General features: G+C 38.7%; 1 protein-coding gene across 3 annotated transcripts in view; it reads right to left on the bottom strand.

Moving 5' to 3' along the window:
• Positions 1 to 12,947, bottom strand: part of LOC125451989 (probable aminopeptidase NPEPL1) — a 67,835-nt gene that overhangs the window by 29,571 nt on the left and 25,317 nt on the right. For 2 of the 3 annotated variants that reach the window (XM_048529835.2, XM_048529833.2), the window contains exons 11-12: positions 7,130 to 7,240; positions 2,401 to 2,515 (exon numbers count right to left, since the gene is read on the bottom strand). In XM_048529835.2, coding sequence (XP_048385792.1) covers positions 2,401 to 2,515; positions 7,130 to 7,240 — 226 coding nt within the window. Of the gene's footprint in view, positions 1 to 524; positions 2,516 to 7,129; positions 7,241 to 12,947 lie in introns of those variants that run through there. The other variant, XM_048529834.2, reaches the window with a different exon arrangement.

Genomic DNA, 12,947 nt, shown 5'->3' with positions numbered 1-12,947 from the left:
TATTAAAGCAAGCAAGCATTTATTTTTGGAAATGATTAATTACAGTAGTTTAATCTCTGTAAAACAGCAAAAACTCAGTTTGAAAACAGAATTAAGATTCTGAATTCCTCTGAAATATACTTGGGATTTGTTTAATGTGGTTTATATGGGCTTAGAAAGTTTAATGATGATTAATCACACTAGATGAAAGGAAAAATTCCCAGGATAAAGGGAAGGTCAATAAATTGGCAAATTTGAGACCCAGTAAGTGAATAATTCTGAATGAACCTAATGAATCTCTGGCTTATAAATTAATCTTTAACCAGATAAAGATGTTTTATAATATCCTTGTAATAATTAGCAACTGGGATGACTTACCTAGCATGAATTCACACTTTTTGGAAGGGGCAGGGGAGGGGGTGGGAGGGAGCATTCGAAAAATGCAGTGTATTACAAGCCCACTACCTACCCAATATCTAAAAAGTTTCTGTCCTTGGTGCCAGTAATGAAGCTATCATTTTGATCATTAAAGATACAGAAAAGTCTTGTAAAATGTTAAATTATTTTATGTACATAATTTGAAATACATAAAAAATATATAAAAATGCTTCACAAGTATTTGCGAGGTAGAGCCAAGATTATCATTACAAAAATTTGATAAATTCATTACAGCTTTTAGCTATTCTAGAAATAATTACACAAGGTAATTCTCTAAATGTAAACTGAGCAACACTCATATTTTGGAGATTACAAGTGTTGCCTACAAGGTGAATTGTGTTCTGAATTTCTCCATCATGAACGCAAGAAAAAAGTCACTAAACAGGGAGAAACAGAGCTTGAACCACCTTGAAAACAATACATTGATCTCAAAGTTTTATGGACACCACTGTGCAAATTTGGCGAACAGTAGTTTCCAAAAATACGTATGTTTCATAGAAGTAAAATCCCTGACTTTAGTCTAGAATACAATAACCACCATGGTAGGATTAAAGACATTACAACATTTAGCAAAGCGCACATCTGGATTTTCAATTGATTAATGATGCTCATTTTTTAAAAAAATCTCAATCTTTTAGCTATAGTACACAAAATAATTTTAAAAGTTTGATGATAAAATTGATAAGGCATTCTTAAAATTGAAGGAAATTTTAAGAGGAAGGCAAATGTAACGTGCGTATTTATTTGTAACATGGGGAAAAAATGCTAACATTTGTGAAAATATGTCAATCTCGTGACTCACAGGAAATGTGGAGTTGGGTACTTTTTCCTTGCTCCACTGTTCTAGTGATTTCTCAATACTGATCATCCCTGTGCTAACAGAGAAGGAACTGCAAAGCCTGAACTTCAGTCTAATGAGAATTCTAGACAAAAACCATAGGATACAAATGCAGTTAGATTAATACTATGCATCTATTGAGAGAGCATTCTTTACTGGTGACTCCTATTCTCAAATGCAACTCAATAAGTTGGAAGACTCAGCCCCCACTGTGTTCAATGGAGTACTTTTGGTTTTCAGGGTGCACTTCAGTTTGCAAATAAAAATAATACCTAGAAGACACAGCTACCAAACTGGACAGTAGACACTAAACAAAAATTCTGTTAACATTTTGTATGAAGTGATTTCTGAAGACAACATCATCACTTTAAGGATTATGGATGCAGAATGTTAGCACAATAGCCTTGTCTAAATATTGGAATAATTGAAACAAAGCCCTGCAACATGTTAAAAAAAAATCCTGCATTCAGTGTTAACCCTTTAGCTTTAACAGCCCACGTATTTGCCCCAGAATGTGACGGGATTGCCTATCACCATCTCTCATTCTCAACAGTTAGAACTGAACATGAGCTCTTGTACCACCCGACATTAGGACAGATCTTTGCTATATCATTCTAATCAAGGTGTACGGGTCACAAGTAAAGATTGAGTGATTCACAATCTATTTATAGGTTAAATGACAAATTCTGTCAAACCTGACCATCAAGATGGACAAACACCAACATGATCAAGAACTGTTCAAATCAACATATAGGAAATTAAGTCAAGTCAAACTGATATCAGATATGCCAAGAGGTGCTAGATCAGATTTAGATTATATGAAAAGTTGCAACTTTTGCAAGTCAATAAATCACATTACGGTAATAAAGCCAAAATAATAGATTCCTTCTGCATCATTTGAAATTTAACATTTGAAACAGACCCAATTTATGTCTACAAATGCTAGTATCCAGCAACTGCACACCATCTTGGATAAAGCGCTTAGTATTTAAATTCACATGGCATCTACTCGAAAGCATAATTCAACAGGCTCACACCGGTTCAGTAGTCGTCTATATGCAAGTAACAAAAAAGAATGAACATAACCTCAGGCAGAATTTATACCAGCCGTCTCTTTTTACAGCAATTTTCCAATGTATTATCACCTTCTGTAGCAAAATTAACGCCAACTGGTGAAATCAAGTTCAATAATGCATCATCTGTTGCACGACCAAACAATGCCAGTAGTAGAGCTACCCCGTAGCCTGTAGCACGTGCTCCCTGATGGGGAAAAAAGTGCAAACGTTAGTTTTTCTGCTCATCAACTCTTCTTGTAGTTTCAAAGAAATATAAAAATCAACTGCAATGGAATTGAAATAAGGAGAAATTTCTTCACCCAGAGATTTGTGAATATTTAGTATTATCTAGATAACTGTGGATGTTCAATTACTCAGTATATTCAAGAATAGAACTGAGAGATTTTTGCACATTAAGGGAAATGAAGAATATAGGGATAGATTGAGTATGGAAGATCTGGCATGACCTTACTGTATGGCAAAGCATACTCAAAGTGCACATAGCCCATTCTGATTCCTTATATTCTTATGGATGAACCTCCTAGGATAACCGCCAAAAAGTACATCAAGGAACACCAGAAGACTTTGCCTAACAATCAGAACAATTCATCATTATCCACTTTTCTCAAGCAACTAGAATCCTTTATGAAAGCAATGAACTAAACCACTCATAAGAATCATTTGCAACATGCAGTTGAAACTTAAACATAATTCAAAGTTTAGGCATGTGAGACTATAATAGTATAGTAGATTTGAAATGCCAATACAATACTTAATTGAAAACACTTCTGCAAAATCACTCACCTTGCTGTTGTGGTATATGGTGATTTTATATAAGTTGGGCACTATTTACTCTGAAATCAAATATTCCACTCTGCTTCTTACATAAGTCATTCCAAATATTCTGAAACACACCAAACACTAACTGACCCCGCAACTGCGTCAGGTCCTCCCCAGTTCCACCCACGGTACATTAAGCCTACCTGTATTTAGTGCAGCTGGCCTCCCTGCTATAGGGAAGATGTTGTTAAATTTGAAAGGGTGCAGAAAAGAATTAAGGATGTCGCTGGAGTTGGAGGGTTTGAGGTATAGAGAGAAGCTAAAGAGGCTGGGGCTATTTTCCCTGGAGAATCAAAGGCTAAGGGGTGATCTTATAGACGTTTATAAGGGTTATCATAAGTAGCCAAGGTCTTTTTTCAAGTTCAGGTGAGTCCAAAACTAGATGGAGCATAGGTTTGGTGAGAGGAGAAAGCTATAAAAGGAACATAAGGGGCAATGTTTTCAAGCAGAGGATGATGGGTGTATGAAATGAACTGCCAGAAAAAGTGGTGTAGGTTGGTACAATTGCAACATTTAAAAGGCACCTGGATAGCTACATGAAAAGGAGGGGTTTAGTGGTATGTGGGCCAAATGCTGTAAAATGGGACTAGATTAATTTAGGATATTTGGTCAGCACGGACAAGTTGGACCATTGCCTCTTCCTGTGCTGTACAACTTCACGTCTCTTTGACTCTAAGCGCTTGTGCCAGCTTTGGAATTCAAGGCACCTGTGCTTTCTCAGATCCAGACATCATTTAATTACACTTCTCTCAAGAGGAAATAAACAAAAAAAAAGTATGAAGAGTTTGAAAATAGAACATAAGAGTTAGGAGCAGTAATAGTCTACTTGGCCCTCAGGCGTGCTCCATTGTTGAATAAGATCGAGGCTGATCTGATTACTTCACATTCCTGCCTTCTCCTAACAACCAAGCGTCTATCCACCCCAGACTTAAAAATATTCAAAACCTCTTCTTCCACAACTTTTTGAGTAGGTGTGTTGCTAAGATTCATGATACTCGGAGAAAAAGTTCCATATGTCTTAAATGGACCCCTGATTTTAATTTGGGGAAAAAGAAACGGTGACTCCTAGATTGTCCCAAAATAGGAAACATTCTTTCTGCATAAACTGCATCAATATCCTCAAGATCGTATGCTTCAATCAAGTAACCTCTTATCCTTCTAAACTCCAGGGGATACAGCTCAGTCTGTTCCTCGTAAGACAGTCTAACCATTTCAGGTCTTAATCAAGTAACCCTTCTGAGAACTGCCTTCAAGATATTTACCCTCTTCAGAGATGTTATCATACACCTCTACAGCAAGTGCAACTTGAGCTCAGGCCTCTTGGTCCAGGGGTACAGACACTACTACTGTGTCACAAGAGGGCCCTACAATACACAGTATTCCAAACGTAGTCTCACCAATACCCTGTATGACAAAAGCATAAACTCTCTGCTTTTGTACTTAATTTCCCTTACAAGAATAACATTCGTCTCGCTTTCCTAATTACTCGCTGGACTTGCTAGCCCTTTGCAATTCATATGTACTGGGACACGCAAAACACACAGCATCTTAAGAGTTCTGCAATTTCTCATCATTTAGGTAATAGGCTTTTTTTTAATGATTTGTCCTACCAAAATGGGTAATTTCATATTAACCTAATTACACTACATTTATTTTTCATACTACCTAGACACTTCTGTCCATGCCAGTATTTACTCGCCACACCATTAGCCTTTATTTTCTGCAAAAATTTTTGATGCTGGCACCTGATCAAATGTCTTGTAGAAATCTTAGTACAGTACATCCACTAGATTCCCCTCAAACACAACCCATATTATTTATTCAAAGAACTCCAATAAATTGGTTTCCATTGTTTTCCATTTCAAAATCCACATTGATGCTGCCTAGTAATTTTGTAATTTTCTAACAGCTTCTATTTTTATTTCCCTATGAAAGCTGCTATGCTAACAAGCCTGAAATTTCCTGTTTTCTGCCCTCTCTTTTGAATAAAGAAGCTGCATTTTCCATCTTTTTCTCTAATGGTACCATTTCCAAATCTGTAGAATTTTAGAAATATAAAACCAACTCACCTATCTCACTAGTTACTTCTTTTAACATCAGAATGAAATCCATCAGGACCTAGAGATTTATCAGCACACAGCTCCAACAGCGAACTGAGCAATATTTCGCTAGTGACTAGAGTTCTCTCTTCTATTTCCTGACTTACAACTACAAGAGATTACTTGTACCTTCCCCAGTGAAGACCAATGCAAAATTGTTGATCAATACATCCGCCAATGTCAATTCCCCAGACTCACTTTCTACAAGACCAATACTCAATTTGTTAATGCTTCACACTTTCAAATATCTATGGAAACTCTTACTAGCATTTTTAAAAATATTTCTAGCTAGATTTCTCTCAGTCTAATTTTTCCCATTAATTTTTTAGTCATTCTCTGTTATTGTTTTATGTTCTGGCTTACCACATATCTTTGCGCAATTAAAGGCTTTTTCTTTAAGCATGAAACTATCTTGTAAGTTTTTCCAAGGAGAAGAAATGAAAACTTTCGTTGGAATGTCTATTCTGCGTGTTCTGAAATATCCCCTTAAATGTCCAACACTGCACATCTATTGACCTCCCTCTTACGCTAATTAGTTATTTTAGCGAGCTCTACTTTCACGCCCTCATAATTCCCCTTACTTAAATTTAAAACACAAATCCTGGACTCACTCCTCTCCCGCAAACTAAAATGTATAATTTATTATATTATGATTGCTGTTACCTCGTAGTGCCTTTACAGAGATCACTAATTAATTTGATCTTGTCACGCATTACCAGGTTTAGTATAGCCCGCTCTCTCGTCAGCTCCAGAACGTGCTGTTCTCTGAAATTATCTCAGAACATTCTATGAACCCACCAAGGCTACATTTGCCCATCTGATTTTTCTTATATGTAAATTAAAATCCTCTATGATAACCTTTGTATCTTTATGACAAGATCCCATTATTTCTACCTTTACACTTCATCCCGCCATATGGTTATTGTTACGGGCCTATACACCACTCCCATAAATGATTTATTACTTTCATCATTTCTCATCCAACGCAAATTGCTTCTCCAATAAAAGCAAACTACCGAAGATGCTGGAAATCTGAAACAAACAGACAGAATGCTGGAGAAAGTCAGCAAGTCTGGCAGTATTTGCAGAGAAAGTGAGCCAATATTTTGAGTTTGGTATGACTTCTTCAGAACTATCTTTCCTACTTTCTTAAACGTGGATCATTCCTGTTTATTCTGCTGACACCATTATTAATTATCACAACCACTCCATTTTTTCCAAGTTTTTTCTCCTTACTAAATGTCCTACTCCCTTGAACATTCAGGTTCCAATCCATGTCATTCAGCAGCCATGTCTCTATAATGACAATCAGATCACACATTCATTTTTATTAGCCTGATCAGTATAACTAATGTTCTGAATTCAACGTGCAATCAGATGGATACAGTCATTAGTTTTATCCTTTTATTATTTTTGTAACCTCTAACCTCATCTAATTTACTTTGATATGTACTTTGTGACAGGAAGAGATACAATCTGTTGATCATTTCCCGTTCTCTTTTGTCTTGGCTCTAAATTTTGATTCTCCACATCTTCCCAAATTGGATCCCTTGTCCCCACTATTTCATTAAAATCCTCTCTACTTCCTTAGCTATGCAGCCCACTATAACACCAGCCCCAGCATAGTTCCAGGTGTAGATTGTTCCACAAGTGCAGAACCCACTTCTGGAGTTCTGGTAGAGATAAGACGTGTATGAACATCTAGCACATACATCAAATTACAAAACAAATACATTTTGGTTAGACACATTTTGCACTTGAAGATAAAAATAAATCAATTTACCTTTTATGCATTTTGATTATAGTAATAGAGATTTACTGAATGCAGCCATAACTCATAATACGCAATTACTGCATAGAGATAAACTACAAATACTCACAGTGTGAACTGGCGATGCCATGTCAATATGCAACCAGATGCCTGGCCAATCAAAACCAATATGGGCTTCAATAAACAAGCCTGCACATGAACTCATAGCATTGGCTCGATCCTGCAGTGAAACAAACAGATTATATTGGAGATTAACCCATTGAGCTGCTTTCCAGTAAACAAACAGTTCATTTGTACACAAGTGTTTTCTTGCAATCTCTACATTTTCAAAAAGAAGATTTCTGAATAAAAATATAAAGCAAAATAAAAACTTAATAATCAATGGTGTTAAAAACTGACAGAAATTTACAGGCTAGGATACCACAGTACGTTCCTGTGCTGCCTGAAACAGAACTATCCAATCAATGTTCCATCTAATTATTTCTTTTGCAGCACTGGCCTCCAAGGTCTGTGTGTGGGAGTGTCTTCAAAAATGGAAGCCAATGTGTCAGCGTGGTGATCAGCTCTCCGACAGGCTGCATGACTACATAGTTTAGAGAGAATAATGTCTTGAACATAATCTCATTTCCAAGCATTTGGACATTACAGGTTACAGCAATTTACCTGCATAATTGAGTACTTAAAATACGCTGAGGGTGTTAGCCTCTAATCTACTTTTAAGCGGACAGCTCTCCTTGCACTGTATGGGTGTAACAAATTCTCAATTCCTCTCAAATCTTTCCAAAGATTATTTGACTCTAACCTCCAAAGTATTGGCCTCTTGGCTAAAATAGGTAATTACTTTCCGAAATTTCTAGGTTCCTCGATGACTTACACACTTCAGCGCAAAGGACAAGGCTTAATCATTTGCAAATCCACCTTGACCTCCACCCAAGGTCCACAACATCATAGATGCCAAACTTCAACAAATCTGATTTACTCCACATCATATGAAGGCACACCTGAAGGCAGTGAATAAGGAGCTATGAGCCTTGATAACATCCTGGTAACAGTACTAAAGACTGTGCTTCAGAACTCGCCATCCTCCAAGCCAAGCTATTCCAGAGCAGTTATAACACTGGCATCCACCCACTAACATAGAAAATTGCCTAGATATGTCCAATACTCAGAAAACAGAACAAATCCAATTCAGAAAATGAGTGCCCCAGTCTAGTCTTGATCAATATGATGCAAGGGTCATTGATACTGCTATACAGTCAGCAGTAACCTTCTTACTGATGTTCAGTTTGATACTGTTAGAGCTGCTAAGCACTGACTCATCAGAGCCTTGATCCAAACGTGTATGAAATAGTTCAACTTCACAGTAAGGTGCAAGTGACTGCTCTTGATATCAAGAGTGCAGTTTACTGAGAGTGGTATCAAGAAGCCCTAGCACAACTGGAGTCGGTAGGAGTCAGGGGCATAAATCTCTGTTAGTTGGAGTCAGACCTAAAGTAAAAGGAAGATGGTCAAGTTTGTTGGAGGTGAATCATCTCACACCCAGGACATCACTGCAGAAGTTCCTCAGAGTACCATCCCAAGCTCAACAATATTCAGCTGCTTTAATAACTTTTCCTCCATCATAAAGTAGGAAGGGAGGTGCTTCCCTGATGATTTTGATTTGATTAGATTCCCTACAGTGTGGAAACAGGCCCTTCGGCCCAACAAGTCCACACTGCCCCCTGAAGCATCCCATCCAGACCCATCCCCCTATAACCCACACACCCCTGAACACTACGGGCAATTTAACATGGCCGATCCACCTAGCCTGCACATCTTTGGACTGTGGGAGGAAACCGGAGCACCTGGAGGAAACCCATGCAGACACGGGGAGAATGTGAAAACTCCACACAGACAGTCACCCGAGGCTGGAATCGAACCCAGGTCCCTGGCACTGTGAGGCTGCAGTGCTGACCACTGAGCCACCGTGCCGCCCTAGTTCAGCACCATTCATGACTTTTCATTTAATAACACAGCCCGTGTCCACAAGCAGGAAGACCTGAATGGCATTCAAGCTTTGGCTAAAAAAAGTGGCAACTAAATTTCGCTGCTCATAAATGGCGCACATGACCACCTTCTAGAACAATAATCTAATAATCTTAACAATCAGTGATAATGGGAACTGAAGATGCTGGAGAATCCAAGATAACAAAGTGTGGAGCTGGATGAACACAGCAGGCTAAGCAGCATCTCAGGAGCACAAACGCTGACGTTTCGGGCCTAGACCCTCTCTGATGAAGGGTCTAGGCCCAAAACGTCAGCTTTTGCGCTCCTGAGATGCTGCTTGGCCTGCTGTGTTCATCCAGATCCACACTTCGTAATCTTAACAATCAATAGTGTTACACAACTGAATTCTCCCCAACACTAACCTGGGGGCGGGGGAGCTACCACTGGCGAGAAATGCCTAGAACAGTCGTAGAAATAGTATAGCAACAAGGCTCAGGTCAGCAGGGTGGAGTATTTGGATGACTGCAGCTCTAACAACATTCAAAAAGATCAAAACAATCCTGGACGAAGTGTCTAGTTTGATTAGCATCCCATATGCTACCCTAAATCTTCACAAGCTCAAAGACTGCAACATATACCTTATAGAAGATACACAGTAATAACCTGACAAATATTCTTAAACAACACCTTAGAAACTCAATACAGCTACTATCTGCAAATGCAAAATACATGTATATGTCAGCAAGCTCCCCTCCAAGTTGTGCACAATCCTAACTTGGAGCTATGTCATCAGCTCTTCATTGCTGTTGCAGAAAAATCGTAGCACTTTCTTTCTGTGAGTTTCTCTACCCCAGATGGACTACAGCAATTCAATTATACAGTGCATCACCTTCTTAAATGCAATCAGGACTGACAAATAAATGGAAAATTGGTCAGTGACAGTCACATCTCTTGAAATAATTTTTTTAAAAAAAAATGTCCCTTCAACGATATTCCCCCTTTTTTTTTTCTGTTGCAATGACCTCTATGTGAGGTAATGCCTTCTACATTCAGAACCCATTGCAATGGAGACACTGATCAGAGTGCATGGAACCTCCCAGCAGCTACGTAGCTTACAGGAAACATTGCTTCCTCTGCTTGAAGAAAAACAGTCCGAGCCAGCCAATGTTTTGTCATAGCTAAAATTTTACAATCCTGGCAACATCCTCATGAATTCTCTCTGTACCCTCTCTACAATTACATCCTTTGGTAATGCAGTGACCAGAACTGTACACAGTATTCCATTTATGGTCTCACTTGAGTTTTGTACAGTTGCATAACTTCCCTCTCTTAAAAACAGAAATTGTTGGAACCGTGTTCTAAGAAATTCAAAACGTTAACTCTCCAGAGACTTCTCTCCAGAAATATCGCCAGACTTGCTGAGCGTTTCCAGCAATTTCTGTTTTTGTTGCCTCTCTTATTTTCTAAACCTGGGCAAACAAAAAATTCCAAAGCCTGTCAGACACCTTAGCGACATGACCCCTTACGGACTCATTACCTTCACATTTCTGTGGGCACGTATTTTGAGGTCCTTTTGTCCTCCACATTCTCAGCAGTCCAGAAGCACTAATGTAATCTCTTAAGTTGTTTACTTTGTACTTTCTCAGGATTAAATTCTATTTGTCACATTTCTGCCCAGCTGACCACTCCATTGATTGCTTTTGGCAGTCTACAGTTTTCTTCCTCATCGAACCCCTCAACAGCCAATTCTTGCATCCTCTGCAAGCTTCCCAGTCATGGTACCTGCACTTAAATCTAAAATCATACATAAAACCTCATACATCAACGTACAAGCACACCCTATACCTTTGCAGCCATACACTTACTTACTAATTGTGATATTTAAAGGCCAAGAAAAATGGGTGCATACACACACATATATATTATACACACAAATATGTGTACAGTAAAATATGTAATGGCTTCTTGAACTAGTATTGTCCCACAGTTAGTAGTTTGTAATCACTATAAAATAGGACGACAATAACTAAGCAGAATTATTGCCAAGCTAATCTTCATAAAAGAGAGGGCCTTTTTCAGATTTGTTGCCAGGAGATGGTGACTCCAGCAAGGACATATGGCCCGGCTCAAGCTATGAGACAGTGCTTTTAATGAATAGTTAAAGTCTCTGTGGAGATTGTAGATATTGTGTCAGATATTGTTCTATTCTATTGACCATATAAGTCATGCAGGAGTTCTACATCCTTTGATAACTGCCTCCCTTATTAAACATTATACACCTCCATCATTTCTCCCCAGCATGATCTTGATCAAGTCAGAAGTCACACAACATCAGGTTATAGTCCAACAGATTTAATTAAAATTACAAGCTTTCAAAGTGCTGCTCCTTTGTCAGGTGACGTGACCTGGCATCGTGTGACTCCTGACTTTGACAGGGCAGGAAATTATCCTGGAGTTTGGCTATTGCTTTACTACCCAATGGCTTCAGTCTTTCAAACACTAGGTGAGTCGAAACTTCCTCTATTTTAATATAATTAGAAACAAGACCAACCAGTCAGCATTCTTTGATTCCAGCTCTCCAGTGAGCATACTGGTAGTGGCTGGCATTACAAGTGGATGGTAGATAGCTGCTACCATTGCCTCGAGAGACTGGGTCTACCAGGTTAACTTCATTAGAAGTGGCAAAGGAAAACCACTAGACAGTCTAACGATAAAAGGCTCTCATCAGAAACTAGACATAGTAATGTAAATAGTTTATTGCATGGCAGCAATCTAAGAAAGGCATTGCTACTAATACTATTGGGAGACCGAGGATAATAGGTATGGCTCCTTCAAGATCCTCCGATGTTCTGCCTTTCACCGCTCCAAGTTTTTGTGACATCAGATTGGGTGAATCTTAAGACAGTCTTTAGTATTAACCCTTTCAGAACAGTGACTATACTTTTTACAACAAATTCTATCAAGAGCAGTCTGATGCTGCTTTTCTCAATCTAAATTTATATTTTTAAACCTCTTACTTGTACAGTGTTCTATTCTATTGACCATATAAGTCATGCAGGAGTTCTACATCCTTTGATAACTGCCTCCCTTATAAAACATTATACACCTCCATCATTTCTCCCCAGCATGATCTTGATCAAGTCAGAAGTCACACAACATCAGGTTATAGTCCAACAGATTTAATTAAAATTACAAGCTTTCAAAGTGCTGCTCCTTTGTCAGGTGACGTGGCCTGGCATCGTGTGACTCCTGACTTTGTCCTTCCCCAGGCCAACACTGGCATCTCCACATCATGGTCTTGATCAATTGGACCAGTGAGGCAAGGAATTGCAGATGGAATTTAATTCAGATAACTAGGTTGCACAGCATTTTGGCAAGACAAACCTGGGTAATACTTACACAGTTAATGGTAGGGGGCCTGGGGTGTGTTGTCAAACAGAGACACTTAGGGATATCTTGAAAGTGAGTCACAGGTAGACAGAGTAGTGAAGGCGTCATTAGGTATACTTGACTTTAGTCATAGCACTGAGTACAGCAGTTGGGATGCATGTGACGGCTGTATAAGACATTGTACAGCTACATTTGAGTACTGCATACAATTTTGGCCACACTGTAAGAGGAAGGATGTTATTAAACTGGAAAGGGTGCAAAAGGATTTACAAGAGTGTTACTGAGACTGCAAGATTTGAGCTATAAGGAGAGGGTGAATAAGCTGAGATTTTTTTTCCCCTGGAGTGTCAAGAGGTTGAAAGGTGGCCTTACAGAGGTTTATACAATCAAATGCAGCATAGATAAGGTGAATAACCAAGGTGTTTTCCCTAGAGTAGGGGAGCCCAAAACTAGAGAGCATAATTTAAGATGAGAGGGGCAACAGAAGGGTAAGGCAACTTTATTCACACAAAGGGTGGTGTGTGTATGGAATGAGCTGCCAGAGGAAGCGG

This window comes from Stegostoma tigrinum, chromosome 5 (genome assembly GCF_030684315.1).
Source record: "Stegostoma tigrinum isolate sSteTig4 chromosome 5, sSteTig4.hap1, whole genome shotgun sequence".
Taxonomy (NCBI): Eukaryota; Metazoa; Chordata; class Chondrichthyes; order Orectolobiformes; family Stegostomatidae; genus Stegostoma; species Stegostoma tigrinum.
Note: the sequence above shows the minus strand (reverse complement) of the source record. Positions and strands in the feature narration are given on the sequence as shown.